General features: G+C 45.2%; 1 protein-coding gene across 9 annotated transcripts in view; it reads left to right on the top strand.

The window, feature by feature from the left end:
* Positions 1-21,440, top strand: part of tcf7l2 (transcription factor 7 like 2) — a 91,619-nt gene extending 70,179 nt beyond the window's left edge. For 2 of the 9 annotated variants that reach the window (XM_073489312.1, XM_073489309.1), the window contains 10 exons: positions 4,284-4,416; positions 7,100-7,202; positions 8,172-8,258; positions 12,352-12,477; positions 12,571-12,733; positions 13,190-13,297; positions 13,980-14,028; positions 14,802-14,852; positions 15,951-16,023; positions 19,184-21,440. In XM_073489312.1, the coding sequence (XP_073345413.1) occupies positions 4,284-4,416; positions 7,100-7,202; positions 8,172-8,258; positions 12,352-12,477; positions 12,571-12,733; positions 13,190-13,297; positions 13,980-14,028; positions 14,802-14,852; positions 15,951-16,023; positions 19,184-19,637 (1,347 nt within the window). In that variant the 3' untranslated portion in view covers positions 19,638-21,440. Of the gene's footprint in view, positions 1-4,283; positions 4,417-7,099; positions 7,203-8,171; positions 8,259-12,336; positions 12,478-12,570; positions 12,734-13,189; positions 13,298-13,979; positions 14,029-14,801; positions 14,853-15,950; positions 16,024-16,557; positions 16,631-19,183 lie in introns of all 9 variants that reach the window. The other 7 variants (XM_073489311.1, XM_073489308.1, XM_073489307.1 and 4 more) reach the window with 6 other exon arrangements.
* Positions 21,441-24,738: the final 3,298 nt, after the last annotated feature.

Genomic DNA, 24,738 nt, shown 5'->3' with positions numbered 1-24,738 from the left:
GTGCTATGCTGCAGGATCGTGGCTCTGATAAGCCTTTAATTTGTCGAAGCATTTCATATTCCATTGCCGTTAATCTCTAAGTATTCCTTTAGATTGTCTGCTTGAATCTGTGGATTGATTTGACTGAGTGCTACCAGGGCTAGCGTGTGTGTGTGTGTGTGTGTGTGTGTGTGTGTGTGTGTGAACATCAGTTGATATGAGATTTGCAGGGAGATGAAGATCTTTAGCCTGGAGGGGGCACTCTATACCTCCCATAGAAAACAGCAATCATGTGTGTAAACACATTTTAACAGGACGACACTGAATGATACCAGATGATTCGTCAGATCGGTGGCAGCACAGTTTGTACTTTTTGTTTTGCTCAAATCAAACACACACACACTCTCCTCTGACACTTTCCCCAGCTTCCCCCAGTATTGCAGTTGTGTGTTTTCTGTGCGCTGTCACTCCATGTGCCTTGGACGTGGGCCACTTGCACGCTCTGGGAGAGGCTCAGGGCGCTCTGGCAGCTTTTTCTGCTTGCTTTGGAATTTGGAGGCCTGAGAGGACCCCAATCCATCACGGCACTGTCATTCCCGCGTCTCTCTCCTCTCCCTCTCTTCCCCGGCCTCTCTTCCCCTTGCCCCGGCCTCTCACTACAGCTCATTAGCGCCCCGCAAGCTGTTGTGACAACTCATCATATCATGACATAAAGCAGAGAGACAGAGGCTCGAGCCCCCCCAAACCCAGCCACCCCCTGGGCCCGCAAGGTCGCCACCTTCACATTTAGGGCTCAAATTGGCCCTGCGAGGTGCCACCAGACGGAAATGCAAGGCCAACAGCTTTTTCCTGTCCGGCCTCAACCTCTCAGTCTCCCCTCCCTTTGTCCCGCTCGGTCCTGCTGTCACTTTCTCACCCCCTCTCTGCCTTCTCCTGTACTGCCCCCCTCACTCTCCCCAGAGGTCTGACTTGAAGCAGCTCATTCATTTGTCCACTTGCGAAAAGACTCTTTTCACGCAGAACAGCGCTTCTCACCAGCGAGTATAGGAAACATTTTACACTTGAGATGGTATTCTGGACTTAGCAGCGATGCAGCTCGTGACGTGAGTTGCAGAGCTACATTGTTGGAAGTGGTGGCCGTTTGTGAGCCATCAATGGCTACCAGAGAAGCGCCATTGATCAGTGACACAAGAAAACAAAACACAAATGCATATGAGCTCCTTTTCCTTCAAGCATGCAGGAAATAAAAGAATAGATTAGGATGGAATAGAATAAATAGAGCCAAGGCGATATCAACAACATGACCAGAGGCGGCAGCTACTGTTTCTGTTTGTCTGCTGTACTTAAGTGAGCTGCCTGCACTTCACAGCACTGGCCCTCCTCAGCAGCAGGCGCCGTATGTGTCCTGGATGTGGTAAGAGTCAATGTGCTGCTCATTGATGTTTGTACAAGAGTGTGCTCTTAAATTTTTCTGCAGGGTCTTTTGAATGCGAGATCCCTTTTTCTTTATTTTTGAGGCTGGAGAATCATCGTCATGACTACAGAGCAGCGTCTCTGTTTGTCTTCTGCTGTATTTTTGTTTGTTGTAATGACGGAGGTGGTGGGAAGGAGGATGCAAGTCAGCGGGGGTGTAGGGGCAGGAAATGTTCTTTCTTTTCCCCTGGCTTTTTGTGGAGCCGGGAGAGTAAAGCCTCCCACGTCGCCTTGCTTTTGTTTCTCGCCGCTCTGTGCGGCTGAAGCGCCCAGCAGCCTGCCAGACGAGTCCCGGGCTCACATTGTCCCACGGTGACCACGGGGGCAGGTGCTGGGCCTTCCTTTTCTGCAGGGACCACCGGGTGCTTGCCTTGACGTCAACGGGAGACAAAGTGGGTGTGCGGTGATCACGTGGCGTGTGGAGGGAGCAGGTGAGCTGATTGAAGACATCAGACCACAAGAAGTCAGCTGACCAACAGGGTGATCAACAGTTTGATCTGGTTAGGGTTAAGGTTAGGCAATGGCAGTGGATTTCTTGAGTTTCAACCCATGTCAGCAGATGGAACTGAAAGGAAAGACCTCTAAAAGAATGTGAAATGATAGAAAGTGAGGTACAATTCGCTTAGCAGTTTGTCTTTTATTGGAAAGCAGCAAAACTTGCTTCCCATCCAGCCACTTTCTGTAGTTGACCGTAGAGGCCGCAGTCGGTCCAGCCCACCGCTATTTGCCTCACTCTGGGCTTTTCAGAGAAAAAAAAAGAGCACACTCTTAGACCACAAGTGACTGTGATGTAAATCGGCTGGCTTCTAGCTCTCTCCCAGTCCCATACACACCCTCTAACACCCTCTGTCTAAATGTGGACTCAGTGGATGGGCATTTTGAACTGTCTTCTCAATGGCCGGGGCCCCTGGACAAAAGAACTCATTTAAATGGCCACTAAAGCTTTTCAGTGCCAAGAGATGAAGAATTGACAACATTCTTTCACATCATTACCCAAGGGAGGAGCGGGGAGTCGTGAAGGAGGAGGTTAGGAGGTGAGAGATAGGGGAGGAGTGGGGGGGGCAAGAGAAAGAAGAGAGGAGAAGAAGACAGAGGCCATCTTCTAGCGCTCGGCTGCAGACTCATCAGCTGTCATAACCCCCCATCCCGAGTGTTTTCCTGCATGTTTTTTTCTTCTTCTATCTGAGATGTGCAGATCAGATCAGGAGCAACGAGGAGGTTTATGTTTCTTCTTTAACGAATCCCATTCCACCTACCGCCCCCTCCACCCACCGACACAAACACACATATACCAACCCCCCCCCACCCCGCCGCCCCTCCATCCCCTCTCTCTTCCTTCTCTCCTCCATAGCCTTTTCAGCTCAGGGCTGTGAATGAGTCCCAGGAGTCTCTCTGCCTCCCTGGAGTTCTGCTGGGGTTCATTAATCTTTCATTGGGACCATGGCAATAGGGAATGCCCACCCCCCTCCTCCTCTCCCCTCCCCACTTTCCACTCCCCCAACACTGCCACTACAGAATAGAGGTCTGGATGGCCGGGCTTGTACGGTCCATACAGATGGACAGCTTTAACTAGCCAGTAAAAATTTAGCACTGGGGCTCTGAATGGACTGTTGGTGCATCAGGCCCGTTATTAACTTCAGCCCGGGCACATGATTAGTTTGCAGCATTAACTTGTCTCGCCCTGGGCCCACCGCTTTGCATTTGTTTTGCCAATGAGCATCTTATGCATATATGCCCCGCCCCCCCACCAACATCTAGTCCCATTAATGTTTTTCAAAGTCTGCTGGAAATGTGCCACAGTGGAGCCTTTTTTTTCTCGCATGGGTTAAAGTCGCTAATGAGGGTGTGTGGCCCTATGAGAGAGCAGATTGAACACACACACACACACACACACACACACACAGGCAGCTTGGTGTCTCACTCCTCTCCCCCTGAACATATCATCCATGTTATGATAAGCCTGATTAGTGCTGCTTCTTTGACTGCTGAGGGCAGGATAAGGATGTGTGGGTAAAGAGGCGAGAGCAGCCTCTTCCACCAGCCTAATCTACAGCAGAGCTCTAATCTGGTTATCTTGTGGTCGGGGGGACTGTGTGTTAGTGTGTGTGCATTAGTGTCTGCCTCGGCCTGGCCTGATGAGAGGGGCTGAGCTCCGGTTAACGCAAGGGGCCCACGGCAGCACACCCCTAAAGCTCCACTGTAATCTTTGGGTAATTGAAAAAAGGGGGCCTGCGCCACTTAGGAGCACAAAGAGAAGATTACATAGCTAAAACTAATTTGGCAAAAATGCAGAAATGGATTTTCAGCCCCACCTCCTCTCTCCTAACCCTTTTATTACAATACACCCCTTCCCCTCCATGAACCGGGGCCCTGGGGGAATAGATGAGGGGAAGGGGAGCGAGGAAGAGGGGAGACCGAGAGGAGGCTCGAGAGCGGAGCGCTGACTGGAGCTGCTAATGACTGTGGATTTACACGCGCTGCCTTGATTTCGTGGTTTACAGATGATCGATTACTTCACTGCAACCGTGGTTTAAAAAGTGCCTCATCACACATCAGACCCAAATGTGAACTGGCAACCCCCCAAGCCTCTTAGATTGTGTTACCGAATTCCAGGGTGACACCGCAGAAGTGTTTTTAATTACAAACCACACTATTTTCACTGTGGCTTGGCGGTTTGGCGCCTCGAGAGCACCCAGAATTTGATCGCTGCTCTTTCTGAGAGCCTGCAGACCGAGTAGCAATTGTGTGGCAAGCGTGTGCAATCTCTAACCTTTAACACAAATATTAATGCCCTGGCCTTTTTGTCTTGTTTCTTCTTCTTTTTCCCGCAGTCTAATAAGGTTCCAGTGGTACAGCACCCTCACCATGTGCACCCTCTCACACCTCTGATCACCTACAGCAATGAGCACTTCACACCGGGGAACCCCCCACCTCACCTACAGACAGACGTGGATCCCAAAACAGGTACGTTTTTCTCCACTGAATTCATGTTTGACTTTGAGAATCAAAACAGAGTTTCAGTTAGCGACGTGCTTCTTGATTCCTGCTAAAAAAAAAAGCATTAGAAAACAGTACAGTGTGTCTTAAAAGGTGTCAGGTAAGAAACTTGTGAACATAAAAGTTGAGGAAAAACACAGGAGCAGCTCTCCTTAGATAAGGCACGTCACCTCTTTGCACTGATGGGTGTGTAAATGTTTTATCACCACCACGGTTCACATATTCAGGACTGTGTTTGTCTTGATGGCGTCTGTCTGTCTGTATACACGTTCTTGTAAAAACAGATCAAGATTAAAACCATTCAAATGTCACACGCAGGTGAAGCAGACTGTACTGTTTAAACTACTCTTATTTAACATTGGTACCACCCATAAATTGCTTATTCAATGATCTCAGAAAGAGATAGTGATAGCCAAAGTCAGACAAAGTCATCTCAAGTGCTTCTTGTTGACAACTGCTGCCCTCATCTGTTACTCATTGATTTAGCTAGCATGCTAATTTAGCATGGTTTGGCCCCAGCGGAAAGTGGCCTAACATTCGAGAACCTGAACCTGAACAGTGGCTCATAAACGTCTCGTTAAACACGGAATTCGGCAAACGACCATGGCTGCTCGTGACCGCAACTCTGTTTGCCAAGGCTCGGAAACAAGGCGGCCACTGTGGTTGGAGGTCCTCACATCAGAGGCTGTCTTTTGGGAATGATGTCTTTCCCCTACATAAATCCTCGAGACGGAGGATGTGATGGAGCGCTCAGATTTAAAGAACTGCAGTTACGTCTTTACAGCCTGTTGATTTATCCGTATTTAGCAGTCAGGGTCTGCCCACACATCCCTGTCTCCCACAACCATTTAGCATACATTTTTTGGCAATTTCATTCATTTCTGTGAGCATCTTGACCCAGCACTTCATTTTTGTTAACTGTCATTCAGCCCGTCCTTTCAGGTTAATGCATTTCCAGGGCGGTGAATAATTTCATGCTTTTCTGGTGGTCTCTGGTGGATTCAGTCAATGTTTTAGGTAATAATTTTCCCTTATTATGATGGTCCTTACAAGGGGGAAATAATGCGCCAGCTGCTGTTTAATGTAGTGCCTAATGGGGCTGCTTAATTGGGCTCAGTGTTTAATTAATTAATGAGCTATATTAGGTCTTCAGCGCTGGGTGGCGTTGGGATAATAGGCTCTCCCATTTTTTTTAATAGAACTCGCCTTTGTTGTATTCCAAGAGAAGTTTTTCCGCTCAGACACAAACTGCTGGACAGCACATTGTCCATCAGTAACAGAATCCCCCTCCTGGATAACCTGGATCAGCTGCAGACTTTGGGTGTAACCACCAACAGCGGCCAAGTTCTGATCTATGAAGACTGATCTGGCTCTTAATTCGTCGTGTTGGCACGGGTCAGAATATCTGCAACAACAGCTGCACAGGCGAAGCCAGCTGTGTGGAAGAAAAATGAAAGTCCCCCAAGTTCCTGGTCTACCGAGCACGCACACACATCCTCGCTGTGCTTTTTTACACATGTCTAGTGTTCCCTGTTTCAAGTTTGTCATGAGAGAGAAAGTTATTTTTACACCCCGGCTGTGTACGAGACCTTTTCAAGGCATTCGTTCAGGGCAGCTTGTCGATGCAGTTTCTCCGCCTGTCAGCTGCCACGGAAAGTAAAGGCAACGCCGCGGACGCTGTGATTGCTTGGCGTTGCCCTCAACGAGAGCTGTCCTTAAATTGGACATCTTTGTCACTGCTCGTCTGCGGGGGATAGCAAACAAAACTCGCTGCTGTTTTTGTCGTAAATCTGAGGATCGGTTGGACAAATGGAGACCAATGAGCCAATAAATACAGAGCGTTTTACGTTGTCATTAACTGTTTTAAACACTTATGACAACACTTCATGTTTAGTTATTTAAAGGTGCAATATGTAGTAATGGGGAGACATTTTAATGAGAAGAGAACGATCTTTTATTTACTGATTAATTTTTGCCTAAACAAACAAAGGACAACACAGTTTCATACTGTTTTACTTTGTTTATATGTGGCGGGCCCTGCCACATTTCTAGCCTCAAACAGTGTTCGGGGACCTTATTTTCCTCTGAGAACAGCTTGAACTGAAACGAACTTGTTAAATCTGTGCTGACTTTTAGCTCACAGTCTGCAACTGTTCTAACATCGGTTTATTCATATAGAATCCATCCAGCAACATGTCAGGATAAATCAGCCTGACTCAACCCGTATCCCCATATTAGCAGCTCTCTGATCACAAAGAAGGCTTTAATTATATTGTTGTGTTTTGTTAAATTCTAAACTTCAGTCATTTTGTATCATTAGAGCTGAATCAGTAGACAAATGTGACAAGAATCGTGTTGGTGTTCTCTCCTCACCTCTCTCCCCTCTGCCTCTTCCAACACATTGTGCCGCCGCTGCCGCCGCCTCAAAGGCCTTTGATCAGGAAGTGTGATTTAGCACTGTGTACATGCGAGCAACAAGCTCTCTTCCTCCTCCTCTTCCTCCCATCTGCACTCCTGTGATGTCTGCCCCGTTCAACAAAGAATGAATTCAGCACTGACAAAGATTTGGTTCTCTCTCTCTCTCTCTTTCTGTCATCATCTTGTCTGTCCACCTCCTCTCTGCTCCTGTCATCCTTCTTTTCTTCCGCAGGAATTCCAAGGCCTCCACATCCTCCAGATATATCTCCTTATTACCCACTGTCACCTGGCACTGTCGGCCAGATCCCCCATCCGCTAGGATGGTTAGTACCACAGTAAGCAAACCTTTTTTTTATTCCTCTTTCTACTGTATTCTCTGATGGGTTGTGTGAAAAGGCTAGCAACGCCTACATATCGTAACGATTAATAAGCACGTACTGTATATCAAAGAGAAGACAATGAAAGCAGATATTTTCATACATACATGTGTGCCGTGCAGCAGGATGTTTGTTTCTGTACACAAAGTCAATTCTGTCTCCTCTCTCTGCGTTCGAGTCCTCTAAATCTCTCAACTTGATCCCTTAACTTTCCGACACACTCGCCGCTGGAGCGCAGCCGCCCATCGCAGCCTCCTCAGGCCCTCGCCAACCTAAACTTGCTACTTTGTGGCAAATACTATTTTGCATGTCTCTGTATGGTCCAATTAGAGCAGTGAACCGTGATTGCCCGTATTTTACCCACAATTCCACACGGGGGCTCTCCCTTGGTAACTCTTGTCAACACTTGTTAATATGACAAAAGGCTACAAATTAAGCTCTGTTAATTTAATGTTTTCTCACCGCGATCTAAATACCGAGAGAGGCCCCGAGCGCAGCCATGGCGCCCTTTGATTTGCTGCACTTTATTTTGGTATAAATTTACATTCATTATTGTTTGTCTTTGAATGTGTAGACCTCAATTAGCGTGATGGCTCCATTAAAGAGACCCGCGCTTCGTCTTTAATTATCACAACAAAACACCTAGTTCCAGCTTGGGGAGGAACAGGGCCCCACTCTGTCGACACCGAGCGAAGGGTTATGAAATTTAATTAGCCATTGCTATCAAGATTTGTGGCATTCAAATTGTTCAGAGTTTTCCTCCCTTTGATCTGCGCTCTGCAATCCCCTAGATTTTTGTCCTGATCAAATGAGAATAAAGAGGCCCACGGTGGGGAGAGGAGAGAGACAGAGGGCTTTACCTTCTCCTCTTCCATCAACCCTGTTCCTTTACCTTTTCGCCTTTCTTCTTTTCTTCCCCCTTCCCAGGCAAGGTCAACCTGTTTATCCAATCACAACAGGGGGTTTCAGACACCCCTACCCAACTGCGCTCACTGTCAACGCATCCATGTCAAGGTGAGTTGAGCCCTAGGAGCTAAACACACACGCATTTACACACACACACACGTGCTCTCACTCGTTCGTTCACTTGTGTGTTTGTGTTGGCTGCGAGGGCGCGCGTGCACACTCTCATGCAGAGACAGTGAGCAGCAACTTCTCCCTTAAGGAGAGCTCACACTCCCCATCTCTGTGTTCAAAAGGCCAATTCTCCAGTGTGGGGGGCTCCAGCTAGCATGCTCAAATATTAATTATATTTATCATTTTCTAATGAGGCCCCTGAAGAACATTTACCCCCACTGCATGTCAGGCAGATCTGAAATGAGCCGGGGCATGTCCTTGCTGCGAGTTTGAGCAGCCAGACAGATAAACAAACACAGCAACACTTTGAAGGGGACTAGCTGATATAAGCCGGGGCCTGACACTTGGCTAGCGCTTTGGTCCAGCCCATTAGGGTCCAGCTCAAGTGCTCCTGTGGACTTTAGTGCACCCATGGGGGGTATGTGTATTTGTTGCCATCTTGTATACATGTGTGTGTGTTTCTCATTTGGTGTTAAACTACTTAATGTTCCCTTGAGAGACATGTGTCCTCTATATTGGTGGGGAAGCGGAAAGAATTAATTTAGGATGACTAAAAAGCCGGTGATTTGTGGGTCTGAAGGAGCCAAAAAAGCAACAAGGCAAAAAACAAGCAGCCTCCTACTCCACTCCCACTGCTCCTCCTCTTCCCTCCTCCTCCTTCCCTCTATACGCCCTTGCAGCAGGGGACTTTGGGCTGGTTTAGAGTCTAGGGATGAGGCCAAGCTTTAGTTTAATTACAGCCTGATTGGAAAAGCAGCTCCTGAGGGCGGCGTGTTTAGACCTCTGTGACATTGATGGATCATGTAGATGCAGGGAGGGAGGAGTCGCAAGGGGGGAGCGTAGCCCTAAGAATAATGGAAAGCCAGACCGTTCAGACTGTTTTCCTCTTTTTCCTTTCTTGTATCAAACTTTTAAGCCATTGTGGTAGAAAGGGTGTCTGGATTTGTTCCTCCCAGGCCTTTCCGACCTAGCCTCAGGTGCAAAGGGTCAGACGGCAAGGTCTGTCCAGACATAGGCATCTGGCAGCAGCACCCATCCAACATGGGCTATAAGTGACTGCTAATTTGGTCCCTTAATGACAGCCTCTACATTGTGATCATCTTATTTCCAGTGCAGTTAATTGAATATACTGGCTGGGGTGCAGGGGGGGGACTGGCCATGGGGAAGAGCTAATGCCCTGTGATGAGGCCCCTAATTAAATTAGTATAACTGAATAGATGGAGGGCTCTGGGAGCTCTCTGGAGAATGGGAGGGTTTAACACATCTTCCCAAAAAAAAAAAAAAATCCCCCAACTCCCTCCTTATGCATCCCTAAATTCTGACTTTGACAGTGCAGAGGAAAAGAATCAATTTGTTGACGAAATCTAGTTAAAAAAAAAAATCAGTCTAATTGTGTCAGCAAAATGGCAGGAGCCTTTCATACATAGCCTTCAGCCAGTTGGTTTTTGTTCAAAGAATGGACCAGACTGTTGTGATAGCTCAAACGATTTGTAGGGAGCAGGCTGAGTGCAGGAAATCGGAGAGAAAAGACATCCTGGCCTTGTACTCTTGTCGGGGAGCCGGTTCTTTCGCAGGAGCCTTCAATATCAGTCCCCTGTGCCATAGCCCGTACTGAATTAGGATGCAGGGAATGGATGTGGTAGCTAGTAGTCCTGCGATGAGCACCTTACACCTAGGTCCTGTTAAAAAATGCATTCTTTCAGGACGGAGGGGAAAAAGAGCCAAGGAGAGTAGAGACGGTCTGTAGAGCAAATGAAAGACATTATTTTGATAATGGGGTTGGAGCCAGTACAGGTCCCCTGTATTGTGTGTGTGCGTGTGGATGTATGTGTGACAGGTGGGAGGATGTGAAGGCCCCTTTTGCCCCTTATGCTTAAGACTGCCCTTTGATATGTTCCCCCATCATCCTGCTCCCTCTCTTTTCCTTGGGAACGGGAGAAGAGCACCGGCCGGATCATTATACATTAAACAGGCACGGGGGCTACTGCTTCGCATTGGCAATTAAATGGCACTGGCTGACACTGGGCTTGCTGCGCCAGTGACCCCCCCACACACCCCAACACCGCCAGCCATTCTTACCTTTTCAGATTGAGACGTAGGAGCCCCGGGGTTGGGGTGGGTGGATGGGTGGGGGTCTCCGCTGCGTCTCCCTCTCTCTGTGTTGGTTAAATTGGTCCAAGGCGCCGCTTGCTGCTGATGAGCCCGGATGATGATGATGATGCCCCCGCGCTTCAAAGGGATGGCCGTCATGTTTAAACCATAACCTGGGCCATGCAGTGGCAGCAGGAGGAGGGGATGGAATGGTGGGAGGGAGGGAGGGAGGGAGGGAGGGAGAGAGGAAGCGAAGGAGCGTGGAGGTGGTGAGGGGACAGGGAGGAGGAGTAGAGAAGAAGAAGAAGAAGAAGAGGAGAAAAAAATAGATCTTGGAACAGAGGAAATTTTAACAAGTGCACAGAGAGAGAAGGAGGGAGGGTGAACAGGGAGAGAGGAAACGGAGTGAGCGAAGAAAATGCAGCAGCCCCTAATGATGGGCGATATGCAGCCACTGCTGCCGAGCTCCCCATCAACGGATGACATGGCACAAACACCAATGTGTCAGTGATGAAGGGAGAAGAGGGGAAAGGAGAAAAAGAGGGAAAGAGTTTGAGGGGGGGAGCGCACTGGCACTCCCCTGAGATGGCCTCCAACAGAAACTAGTTGTTCCTGGCGAGTTTATCCTCATCATTATATTCTGGCTCGGAGCCATGCAGCCAGACACAGCCGGATAATGAGCTGCTTTAAAAAAAAAGAAGAAGAAGAAGAAGAAGAATTATTCCTCCTTTTTTTTCTCCTTCTCCTTCATCCTCCTCTCTTCTCTTAAATGTGTGTGTGGTCACGTGGAGCCGAGGCGCCGTGGTGTAAACATACACATGCAGATAGACGCGTTCAAATAATCTCACGCAAATAATTAGTGTCATACATTCACTGGCGCGTACAGTACAGCAGCGTCTTTGGGCCAGTGAAACGATTTCATAAATAAGGGTTTCTGGCCTGGATTTGTGGAGCGGTTGGAGATGATGAAATGATGATAGAAGTGTCGAGGGATGAAGATAAAAATGTCAGTGCTGCTGACAGTGCTGAATTGGCAGAAACGAGTCGGGGGAGAAGCAAATAGAGACCCAATACCTGAAGTGATACCAGACTTTGATAGAGCATTTTAATCTGGTTTGCAATATTCTTTGATAAGAGAGAATGATTTAGTCTCTACCCCTCTAAAACCTGGCATTTTCATATCAATGTAACTGCTAAAAATGCGGTTTTCTCAAACACTGCGATGAATTGAAGATGAGCGATTGGCATTTGTCATCTTTACGGATGAAAGGCATTGTCAGTGTCACTTAAAACTCACTGGGAAACCATTTCCTCCCCAAAATACCGAGTGTGAGGGGGGTTCGTCTTCTAGATCTAGAAGTCTCAGCGCTAATATGAGTTTGAACAGTCTCTCTGTGACTATGAGTGGAAAGGTGCACGGAGTCCTCAAGCCAACACATTTCACTTGAATCTATGACTAAGAATTGCTGTAATGAGGTTGTGATTAAATAAAGGAAACAAAAATACGCTTGGTTCAAATGTTACGTGTGCAGCCTTTCAATAAGTTTATCCTTACTTTGTCACTGGTACACAATATGTATTACTGATATCTTGTCATAAATGTGTATAGTTTGTGTATAGATTCTGTGATCAAATTAAACTGCTCCAATTGACCTAAAAACTCATTTTGAGTGGAATCTGTCCTGATTGGTTGTGAAGAATAATACAGGAATCAGCCGTGGACATTTTTATGTGAATGTTTTGTATGTGCATTTATGTCTTTTCTTGTGACTAAAGGCCAATTCCATTTCTGTTGAAGAAACTGAAAAACTACTTTTTACGTATCATTGAAATCGACAGAAATGGAATTCAGCCCCTTTAGTCTTGTGTATACATGTGTTCCATCTCCTCATTTCACCCGTGTCCATTCTGACGATTTACACAGTCTTCTGTCCTCTAGGTTCCCCCCACACATGGTGCCCCCTCACCACAGTTTGCACACCACGGGCATCCCACACCCAGCCATCGTCACACCCAACGTCAAGCAGGAATCCTCCCACAGTGACATCAGCTCTCTCAACAGCTCGTGAGTAAACTTTCACTTGCCCAAACTCAGTCTCAGAACCCTCTTAGTCATAGGTTGACTCTGCTGACCTCTCTGCTCTCTGGTCCTCCACAGGAAACAGTCAGACGCTAAAAAGGAAGAGGAGAAAAAGAAACAGGTCCACATAAAGAAACCTCTGAACGCCTTCATGCTCTACATGAAGGAGATGCGGGCCAAGGTGGTTGCTGAGTGCACACTGAAGGAAAGTGCTGCCATCAACCAGATCCTGGGGCGAAGGGTAAGTCCGAACCCATCACCAGATGCACACTAACACTGGAATGGTCCAACTTAGCAGAGTGGTTCTCAGTCCTGGTGCTCAGGTCTACTTTTATGCTCAACATGGACTAATATACACCAGGGATTGAAAGTGAATGCCTTGTAGGATAGAAGATTAGCAGAGTTGTGCTAATCGAGGACCCCCATCGGGATTCACAGGCTTGTTAGAAGATATAGAGGTCTTCATGGTGACCCAGTTTTGTAGATTTATGCCTCGCTTCCACTATGAAAACAAAAACGTAAGGAGAAGCACCACAAACACATCGTAGATCATTCCCATAGGAATGAATGGATGCTACAGAACTATGTGGAAGCCCGACGTTCACGCCGGTTCAGAACCTGCATACCTCTATTTTTCGTGTTCACGTTGAAAATCTTTCTCTGTCCTCTTTCTTGTGTCTTGTTTCTCATCTGACAGTGGCATGCCCTATCGCGGGAGGAGCAGGCCAAGTACTACGAGCTGGCCAGGAAAGAGCGACAGCTCCACATGCAGCTGTACCCGGGCTGGTCAGCACGAGACAACTATGTAAGTTTTTAAGTTTACAAGTCGTAACGGCCTGTTCTTTCCCTCTTTCACTAGGTGACATGACCAGGATGAGTTCGTTCTTTTTGCCTTTTTCTTTCACTCTTTCCTTTTGATATGTATTAATGAGACCGGACAGATTGCCTTGACCTAAGCCCATCTTCTAATGAAGGGAAGGAATAATTGTAACAAAGTCCGACCGTGATCTTGTTCATATGAATCCGCGGTGGATGTTTTTTGCGCCCTAGACGCTTTGTTCTGACACATAAGTGCGCAGATTCTCTTCAGTTTCGTCCAGTTTTTGGGATCAAGCTGACCAGAGTCGTCCACGAGCAGCCGTAGAGAAAATCTGTCTGGAAAAACCAGAAGCTCGTCAAGAGATGTCTAGATGTTCACAGAGCAGAGGAAAATAAGACAAAAGATTACAGAGAAAGAAGAAAAGAGCAGAAAAAGACAGAAAACAGAGCAGGGAGAGTTGTGGTCTGGCCTGCAGTGGCTGTTACAAACCGGAGGGCAGAGACAGAAGAAAAAAAACAGGCAGAGAAAAGAATGAATGAATAAATAAGTAAACACAAAGATGAGTCCTATTCTCTGTTTCATGTTTTGGGCATTCTGCAATATAATAACTAAGGTTCCTGTCTGTGTCTATTTTTTTCTTTCTATTTTTTTGGCGGCTAACCAACAGGGGAAAAGGAAGAAGAGAAAAAGGGAAAAGCAGCAAGCAGAGAGCAATGGTAAGTGAGCTGCAATTATCTCTCATATTAGAAGAGCCCCATCATGTGTCAGGCAGATGTGACATGTTGCAAGATAAAAGTCAAGCTAGTGTTTTTTTTGTGTGTGTTATGTTTCTTTTGTGTGTGTGTGTGTTATTGTGCCTGGCTTTTTTCTCTTCTTCTTTTTTTTTTTTTTTTTGGTATAGTTATGCTACCCAATGCAATATTTAAATGGTAGAGTTGCTTGTAATACCCCCCTTTTCCCATTTTCCCCTAGCCTTCCCCAGCTAATAACAACTGAATATGCATGACCCCCCACACTCCTTCTCACCTCCCCTCTTGACACCCCCCCCCTCCCTCCCTCCCTCCCTCCCCACTTTGCCCCATAGCGTTCTGGTATTGTGATATGTATGTTTTTGAGAATGTGAACTTGAAGCATTGTGAGAGCCATTAACTTTGCTAGTGTTGTGTGTGTGCGTGGCCCCGTTTTATAATGCCTGTGCCCTGCAGATAGACCGCACTACAGTGCTGTGTGCGTGCGTGCTTGTTTGCGTGCGTGCGTGTGCTTGCTTGGCTGCCCCTTGCTTGCTTCTCGTGCATGCTTTTATATCAGAGGAATCACTCACATCTTTAAAATTAAGGAGGTTTGCTAATTCTATGATTTACCCCATTTCTCATGATTCATATTCTTCTTGATCGTTAACTGTTGAGGAGCGACTTGTTATCATGTATTTTGCGCTCGTTTGGTGACGGATTTCTTCTTGAAGGCCTCTCTATCTGTTCTTTTTTTTCAGAACACAGAGAATATTTTCCAAACCCTTGCCTTTCACTCCCTCCGATTACAGGTGCTAATGTCATTTTGAGTATTAAATTACTAACTTGTTTATTTTTTCTTCTTTTTTTTATTAATTAATGTATATGAATGTGCAATGTTAGGCAGGTTTAAGATTAAATTCACTTTGAAATATGCTCTTTTTTTGCTTTGTTTGCTGCTTTCTTTTCTTAAAAAAATGTTGCTATTGTTAATTTGAGCTAGATTATATTTCATTTAATTTCATTTACTCATGTTGTTATTTAGTTATTAAGAGCATTTTTCCGTTCATGGCATAATCATAGTGCAGTATGCTTCAGGTACTGATGATATTAAGTTAGATTATCTCTGAAGGTTGTGATGTCAGGGTAAACCTCCTTAATCTATATGCTTCAGTAGCTGCCGCCTGTGCCTTTCCTATAGGCCAGCATGAGTTTGGCTCACTCCCCCTTTAAATCTGCCTCTAATGAGACAAGACCTGGACTCAAACGCCACAATATTCTGCTGTCACTCTGCTCTACTTCCCGTTACTGGATAGAGCAAGTGACTGGCAGCTTTCTCTGCGACAGTGCAGCCAATGTTGATGGAAAACAGTCAACTGTTTGATGCCAGGTCTAACGAGTAGATTCCCTCTTCGGGTTCCAGCCTTTTTTAATGCTTCCCCTGGCTAGGCCTAACTCACCACCGTGCTGTTTTAGCAGCCTGCTACTGCTGCCTAGTTCTAGCACCTTGACCTTGTCTTTTTGAAACCATAGTGCACTGATAACATCTAGCGGTAAATTAATCCAATCTGCATTTGCTCCAACCCAATAAGCACTTCCTGTCTTCAGCTTTAACTCCAGCTAGAGTTTAGATTACATGACTGAAAGTTTCCACTTTAATGTTATAATTTGCATGCATTTTGAGTTTCACTAATGTCTGAAACGCACTTGAGGCACACTTGAGATTGGCTTTAAGGGTTTTTTGGGGGGGTTTCTTCTTGCACAATGAGCCACTGCCAAGCTTCATAGATTCACTGTTACCTGTTTTTTCTCCTTATTTCTCTCCTTCTTTTTTGATTTCTGTTCCTTATGGTTTTTGGTTCTATTCCTCCTCTCTGCTGGCTTCCCCCCCCTCCTTGTTGCGGCATCAGACCTGAGCGCTCCTAAGAAGTGTCGAGCGCGTTTTGGGCTCGATCAACAGAATAACTGGTGTGGCCCGTGCAGGTGTGTATGGTGTGTGCTTGCACCGGCCGGGGCCAGGTGAAGGCTGGGTTATCTGTACACTGGGACTTCCTCCTTCGCTCTCCCCGCTGCTGCCTTTTTTTTCTCTTCCTCTTCTCTTCCCCTCCCTCTGTCTGTCCCCGCCAGGCTATCGTGACCTCTCAGCTTCCTCCAGCCACGCCCTGCCGGTCTATCTCTAGGTTCCCCCCACTATATTTTGATTTTTACCTCCTGTTTGGGAAGAAGGGTGTTAACAGCACATGCCAGAGTGTTCGTGTGAATGGTGTTTGTGCGTATGTATTGATGGGGTTTCATTGCAGGATGTACAGTACAATAAACTAAACTGGCAGGTCGGGGCTTGGAGGATCTGGAGCCTGATGGTTTGGTCACAATATGGAGGACATCCCAGTGTTGCCAGCCTAAACCTAAGCCCTGGCTACATGTTTTTTGTCTGTGCAATGACGTGTCCATTTTTCTTTCTTTTCTTTTTTTTTTTGTCTCTGTGTGTGTGTTTGTGTCTACCTCTTTGGCTAACAGATGCAAATACCCCAAAGAAGTGTCGTGCCTTGTTCGGGCTTGACCAGCTGAGTTTATGGTGCAAACCATGCAGGTATAACTGCTGTAGTGCCAATGGGAGGAAGACATCCACAATGAGCAGCTTCTTCTCCTTGATTATTATTATTATATCCCTCTAAAAACACAGTTTCCATCCGTGTGGTAACAGATGGCAAACTCTTCTTCTCGCTCCTTCGCTTTACTGAGGAGCTTCCTGCTGTAAATTCCCTCACAGCAATTTTTTTCTCCCCTCATTGAACTCGGTTCAAGCCCAGTGGCAGAAAATGGATTTCTGAATAAGATCAACAAATATTTTATCTCAACAAACGTATCTGGCTGCAAGATCACGGCTTCCCCCAATGTAATTTGGAATAACGTTCCTTGCAATCGGACTCATTGAAATCCATTTTCTCTCCAGGCGGTGGATAATTCCCTCCCATCTTAACTGTCATGTTTGTTCTAATTGGCGTCCTTTTTGAATAACAATGTTATGCTTACAAATTTAGCCCTGCTTTCTCTGAGGGCCTGCTCAGTGACACTCTTTTCTGTGCCCTCTTCCTCCTCCTCCTCCTCCTTCTCCAACCTCTTCTTCCTCCAAACTCCTCTTCAATAACCCTTACTTAGTCCCTACCTGTTGTCTTTCTGTTCTGACACAAGCAGTCTTTGAATTGGGAATATTTTCATGGTAGGTATTTGTTTCTGCTAAGTAATACCCTTCTCTGTGTCTGGCTTGCACCACACCCCCGCCCCACTCTTTCAACCATCGCCACACATTGTTTCTGCTGCTACACCTTTCATTTGTTTTGATCATCTGTACGGGACGGCTCGAAGATCCAAATTTAATCATGTGATTTTTGTGTTTTGCCACACTCTAAGAGGTCATAAACCAATTTAAAAGGATTCAATTCAAATGTCCAACAAGAATCTATGCTTCTTGTCTTAAAATTGTCCTAAGTCTGACGTCAGGCTCACCCACCTCCACACAGTCCTCTCCGCTCTCTTATCTCCCTCTCAGCTGACACAGACAATATCAAATATAACTCGATTTATTCCTTAAACAATAATAGCAGATCATGAGGATCAGGAGACTGGAAAGCGCCATAATTTAGTCTCCTCCATTTTAGGAGCCGAGAGGTTAAAAGTTCTCTCTGGGCTCCGTTTCCTAAAAGATGCATCTGGTGTAATTTCCCCCGAGACGGAGAAATCAATAACATACACGGGCACATACTATGAATCGATATGTCTGTTAAAAAATGGATATTAGCTCATTTGTTGCACTTTGACAGACAGTTATCGAGAGCAAGATGTGTATGTAGCAGCAAAATGATAGCTTTTTACGGCCAGTCGATACCCCCGCACCACCCAGTGCTGAGTGCACTTAAAAGCCTCATCCCCACTCTTTCACAGATTTTTCTAGTGTTCTCCGCTGTCCGGTGTTGTGTGGAAATGCATGCCTGTGTTTCACCCTAGAATGCGATCAAGGTTTCGTGAGCCCTTTTATGTGATTTGTTGATGTCCCCTCCTTCTTTTCATTCTCAGAAATCTGCTCTCTCGGTTCATGTAGAGTTACAGGAAACAGGGTTTGATTTGACTAAATTAAACAGTAGATCAGCCTTACATGTTACAAAAGGCTCAATCTCTCTTGTTTAAACACCTTTTACCTACTTCATGTCCCTCCCCGAGTCTTAAACACTGAAACTCCGTGGCCTTCGGGCATCCTCGTGATAGAACGGAGAGCTGAGAGAAGGGTCACTGTCAGGGTCAGGGTAAAGATGAAGTGGGCAGAGATTCCCCCTTAACCAAATCTGAACACTCGCAGCAGAGTCACCAGATAAATGCAACAATCCCCTACTCTCCTAACTCCCCCCGCCTCTCCCTCCCCTCCCGTGCTCATTCGTCGGGTTCCACTGAGCGCAACGGGCCTGGCCTCGGGACTCTGCAGGCAGGCAGGCAGGGGGGGAGGGTCCCGACCCCAGGCAGGAATGCAAACATGATGCCTTGACCCCTCACGCACACACACTCGTGTCTGTGGGGCAGATACGGGGTAGTGTGGATCTTGTTGACTTTTTCGCCTCGCATCCAAACTCTGTCCCCTCAGGAGATGAGAGAGTTAGAGCCAGATCGAGGTAGAGGGAGCGAGACAGGTCCAGTAACCTCGTGTTGCTGGAGAGAACAGGCTGATCCCCAGCTGTAGCTCTTGCCTGTAAGAAAGGCTGAGTTTACATCCAGAGAGCAACCATTACTCCATCTAAATCTGCTTCATTTTGTTCTCTCATCATCATCGTCATCATCATCATCATCATATCTGTGTGTGCTTTTCATTTCCCTGCTGCTTCCTGTCCAGGTGCTTCACCTGTGATCCTTCCTCCATGTCTGTCCTGTCTGGTGGTTTAGCCTTTGGAAATTGACTGTCACTTCTAGCACCTTTCATCTTAGCACAAGTTGACTTAAATGCGCCTTCAGAATGCGATTGGTCATGTAAAACTAATGAAAAGTAATGGTTTTCCTTCATTTAAGGCGCATTTAAGTCAGCAACAGTGCTAAGAAGCGATGCAGTTTGAATATGTGATGCTAAAAGATGCTCTCTTTCTCTTGCCTTGTCCCTCAGGAGAAAAAAAAAGTGCATTCGCTACATCCAAGGTGAAGGCAGCTGTGCCAGTCCTCCCTCTACGGACGGAAGCTTACTAGACTCCCCCCCATCCTCCCCCTCCTCAGTGGTTCCCTCCCCCTCCTCAAAAGAGTCCAAACCTCAGACTGAACAAATGCAACCTCTCTCACTGACTATGAAACCGGCCCACCAGCCACTCCACCACCCGCACCTCCTGGCTGGGCCTCCACCATCTTTGGTTCAGCTGGAAAACTCTGCTGCAGCTAGCAACACGCCCGGCGCCTCCTCCCACAACGGAGCCCTGGAGCACGGCGACGTCTCGTCCTCGCGGCAGCCGGGCTCCTCTGTGGTGTCCTCAATGGCCCGGTCCTCGGCATCGCTGTGTCATTCCCACTCACTCCTCCCATCCACGGCCCCTCAGCCTCTGTCGCTAGTGACCAAGTCTATAGAATAGTCTACCCTATTCTTCTCCTCTTTTCTAGCTCTGCACACACACACCTTTCTAGGCCCTCCCTCTGCTATATTTCACTTGCCGTCAGTTCTTTTTCTCTTTCTGTTTCTGTGCCATACGGCTTGAAATTTTAGTTTTTGTTTTATTAAAAGTTCATTGGTCAATATTTGACCCCTCATTATCAAAAAATCTAATTATTATAAAGAAATGATACAATGAGCTGTAGTATAGCTTTGTGAATCTGCCAAAATTTTTATGAATTTTGTTTTTGTCTTTTTTGTAGTGTTAAACAGTGCAAACAGAAAAAATTATTTAGTTCAACTTCAAAATGTTTAAAAGACGGATATAAAAAGGTAGGCTAGATTATTCAGCGAGCCCTTTTCTTGAAAGAGTTGGTTCTCCTTCTTTATTTGTATTAAATACGAGCTTGCGAACCAATCATTTGACATCTGTTCAAACTCTAGGGGGGCATGAGGCTAGCGGTGACACCTCTCTGAGGAACAACTTTAATTGTGATGTTACTTGTTCTTGTTTAAATGTACAGAATAATGGGGAGGGGGGGATTACTGTGTTAAATATGCATTCTTCCACTGCGTTGTCTTTTTTCTTTGTTGTTTACCTTTGGGGTGGAGTCAGGCAAGTTGGGTGGGCTTGAGGGGAGGTCGGGGTGGGAGGGTTGCGGGTTATTAAATTCAAAATGTCACAACGCTAGGACCAGTAGTATTTATTGCTTTAGAGATTGCTTGTTGTATCTTGTACGTGTCTCTTTTTGACTTTTTTTTTCTTAATACATTGTACAAATATTTTTTCTTAAGGTAAGCGACTTATATATGAATGATCCATTTTTACAAGGAGGTTTTAAAAAGGCAAATCTTTTTGTTATTGATTTCTTTCCTCACTGAAAACCTGGATTCCACTCAGTGTACTGTGTAGATCTCATGAACAGAAGTATGCACAACTTCATTTCAAGAAATGCGTCTATAAGCCATTTTACAAAAAGAAGAAAAGAAAAACTTGAAACAAGAGACAGTTGGTACCGTGTCTTCAGTAGTTGGAAAAGTGTCTAAAGCCCTTCTTTTTTATTGCACAGTCACATCTCTCAGACTGTAGATTCGTGTACAGATTTTCCGTGCCAAATTTTGTGATAATTTTCTCTGCCCCTCTAACCACGCTGTAGGGATCTTTTTTTTTTGTTTTGTTTTGTTGTCGTTTGTTTTTTTTTTTATTTCGATACCATTCTTTGCTGTGACGTTACATAGATTGCTATGTATGTAGTATAAATGTTGCTATAACAAATGTGTTTGGTAGCAAATTGTCAAATATTAAAATTTAAACTTAATAAAAAGGCGGACATCATACTGTATAAACCCACAAGGGCCAAATTATGTATATTAGGAGGTTCATAAAAAAACTATTAAATACAAAAAAATACACAAACTGCCACTTTTAAGTACACTACTACATATAGGTAGATAGAAAAAATAGGCATGTTGATGTTGCAAGAGGCTGTAAAAAAAGCTACAAGAGAATCATCCACTCGGTGCCATTGTAGTTGACATGACGCGACTGTAACCTGTCGATTTCTTCTCTGGTTTATTAAGATGCTAATGATAAATAGTTTGAATGTTTCCTTAACGGCTGTGATGTTCCTGTTCTATTTTATGCTCTTATCTTTTTGTTCGTTTGTTTTTTCCTGTTATTTTAAATGGTTCCAAAACCATGTTTTTTTGTAATGAATAAATGTTTATGCTGTACAGTCTCTGTAGCATGCAGTTCTGTATTAATAAAAGCAACTTAGTATGTGCACATCTTTGTCCTCCTTTTATTCTGAAATTTACGGGCAGGTGCAGCGACCTAAGAAAATGTTTAAACAGCAACTTGGCAGGAAGCTCTCATCCAGCTGCATTTCTCCTCTATAGTTTAAAACAGAGAATTATGACAGATGATATGACACAGTAACTAAGGTATCTACTGAAAAGAAAATGTTTAGAGTAATCGTCAATGATCGTCTCTGAAGCTGCTTTTGAGAATCATGCAGTTGCAATTAAAAATTGGAAATACTGTATTAGGTTTCCTTAAATTCAATGGCCACTCATAGTAACCCGCATAAACACCAACAGTATTAATGAGTTGGTCATCTAAGTTCCAGTTCTAATTGTCAAAAAATTAATTCAGACAGGAAGTTTTAGTACACAGTCCTGGGACTAGGACACTTTCCAAAATTACATTGTTTTCACTACTTTGTGTTTGCAAACATACAAACTTATCACCAGTCTTCATAACATTTATTAGTCTAAATGCAGGGCATCACACACTACTTCGCTTCAAATACACTCAATAATAATTTACCAAATAATCGGCCACAAACAGCAGAGTTCTTATGAAATGTGTCTGAAAGAAATTACCCCAAATCCAATTTACACTGACTGCTTATTGTTAGCATAATAAAAATAAACTTTTTCAGTGTGTGATCACTAACACTGCTTTTATACTCACCTACACTTTATGGCAAACAGCTGTGGAACATTAGACTGTACATCAGCTAAATCACAATGCTGTGTCCAGACTTTTGATAAATGAGAATCCCATTGACTGATGATGGTCAAGTATTCATCTTCATGAACTCACCTGTAACCCTTGTTAAATGAACTATTTGCATAATCCAATCATCATGGATTACTTGGAGTTGTCGTGAAGGAAGAGGACAAAATCCACAGTGGGCAGCTTCAGCCGTGTCCTCCTCTAGATGGCTGGTTCTCACAGCAACACCAAAGTGTTGTTCGCTGCTGCTGCTGCGACCTGGAAAGGCCAGAATGGGCCAAGAAAGTATAACCAACTTCGGGTAACTGATATGGTGTTTGCGCCACCAGCTCAAAAGATCCATATCGTTTTCCATGAGGTGGTTCTGTGTTACATACAATACTTCATCAGTATAGGTGGGTGGGTTGCCGCTTCGGTATTGACAACGCTAAGCTGCGTTCAAACCTCAAGACGTAGCTCAGAAAGCAGGAATGTGGCGACCTTGTGTTGGTCCTTTGTCTCAACCTTTCATGTGATCCAGTCCAGATGCCTCTCACAGATAATTGCCTCAGCTGCTCGAATCTGAAGAACAATAGGTATAGAGTTGCGTACTGGTCTCCTTCAAGTTCACACTGGTGCCCAGAAATCAACAAGAACTCAACAAGAAAGTCAAGCACATCTCGGAGGAAGCCATTGATCCAGCTTTCTCAACAGCCTGGCTTTTCATCAAGACATACAGAGAATTGTAAGATATGTCCAGAATGTTAGTTTTATACATAAAAAATACCATTATCAAAGACAGTGTGAAGAAACAACAGTGTTGTATTGTGTTGCAGAGATGTCTACTGAAGTCAGCGTGCTAACCAGCTAGCCCCAGCCAGTCCTTTCGTAATACCACTTTGTACCAAAGTGATAGAGAGGTGATAGTCCGATACTCCCACAGTCACTATTAGTGTTAACGTAATAAATGAAGAAATGAAATACTCTTATTTGTCTCTCACAATCACCTCTGGTTTGGTCGAAGTCCAAACTTCACAGAGTCGCTTCTGGCTTCCCTCCCGCTGCACGCCTCTCCCATCCCCACCTGTCGTGTCTTGTCGTTCACAAAGTCACAGTCTTTGTCAGAGCCACTGTATCACTTCTGTACAGTGTACCCTGTCTTCAAACTGACCTCAAATGGTCTTGGAGGTTGTATTCAGCCCCAGATCCAGTCATGTTCACTCTCACGTCAGGCTGCCAAATCCAGTTGAGCTGGGCCCCGTCAGCCATGGTGAGGCCCCCTGCAATCCAATCCAGACAAACTGGCTCCACAGCTAACTGAGCCAGGAGCTAATTAGCTTACAGTGCCTAGCTACAGGCAAGGATAGCGAGCTAAGAGTGGCAATTGTTGGTTACTCTGGTGATATGCTACCCTCATTGTATTTGGAGCTACCTTCAACTTCTGGCCACACTCAACAAATTGCACCTCTGAGCACATGCATATCAACTGTATGTTGAAGGTTCATGCATACATCAAATATGAATGTGAGCAAAAATACATTTATTAATTTTTCAAGTATCAAAAAGAGGACAAAGAGGATTATATAAATGTGTAGAGAAGACTACGGGGCCGTGCTCAAAACTGGAGGGAAATGCCTCAGCAAAGCTCTTACCCTTACATAAGATGAATCCCCTTTGCCTACATTGTCTGACCACAATTGGCCATACCTGTGTCTCATGCAAATGAACCTCGAGCACTAAATTAATAATTAAGGGATACTCGACTAATCCCTGTAGGGAAGTTCTCTATTCCCTTGCTTCTATCTACGTGGAGGCCAGAGTTCAGGATCAGCTCAGAGCAGCACCTCGGGAGGCTGCTTCCTACTGACAAAGGGGCGTTCACATTGTCCATTTCCTCAAGTATCTGAAATGTTCAGACACTTGAGGAGCACAATCCAGCACTTCAAAACCGCTTTCAATAAAGAGATTGTTGGATGAGTCTTTATCTGTGAATTATTGCCGTTGTACCATTTCAGTTCCTCCATTGGAGTTCTATCGGTGGTTATGTCAGAAATTTTGTCTACAAATTTCCTGTATTAGAAACAGCACACAGGCGTTACATTGCACTCAAAGCCGGCTGTGTTGTTTGGGTTGGTCTTCACTTATGTGACGTTCTCAGTGGATCAGCAACAGCTTTGCAAGAAAAACAGTCTCTGTGTGTACACGCACAGAAGTGAGTGCAGCATTTTTATGGATCCACTCGGTACACTGCGGAGAGCAGAATTGATTTCTTATTTATTTGAAGTTTGCTTAAATCTACAAAGTGTCCAAGCAAACAACAAAAAAAGTATTAGAGTGTAGCTGAAGTACAAGCATGCATGTTGTACACAAACAGGGCCGTAATGTAATGTAGTCCTCTAGTGAATACCAAGAAAAGAAGAACCAGGGGGACGAGTTCAGTTATGATCAAGTAAATATGGGACTCTGCTTTGTTCCCTTTGAATGTATACAATATGCACACTTAATGCATTTGTGTGGGCTATATCCTTGAACTATAAACCTGCTGGCGATGTATAACATGGGAGCGTCCGTGACAGTTCTATTA

This window comes from Pagrus major, chromosome 20 (genome assembly GCF_040436345.1).
Source record: "Pagrus major chromosome 20, Pma_NU_1.0".
NCBI classification, from domain to species: Eukaryota; Metazoa; Chordata; class Actinopteri; order Spariformes; family Sparidae; genus Pagrus; species Pagrus major.
The sequence above is the reverse complement of the archived record's forward strand: the minus strand, read 5'-3'. Positions and strand labels throughout refer to the sequence as shown.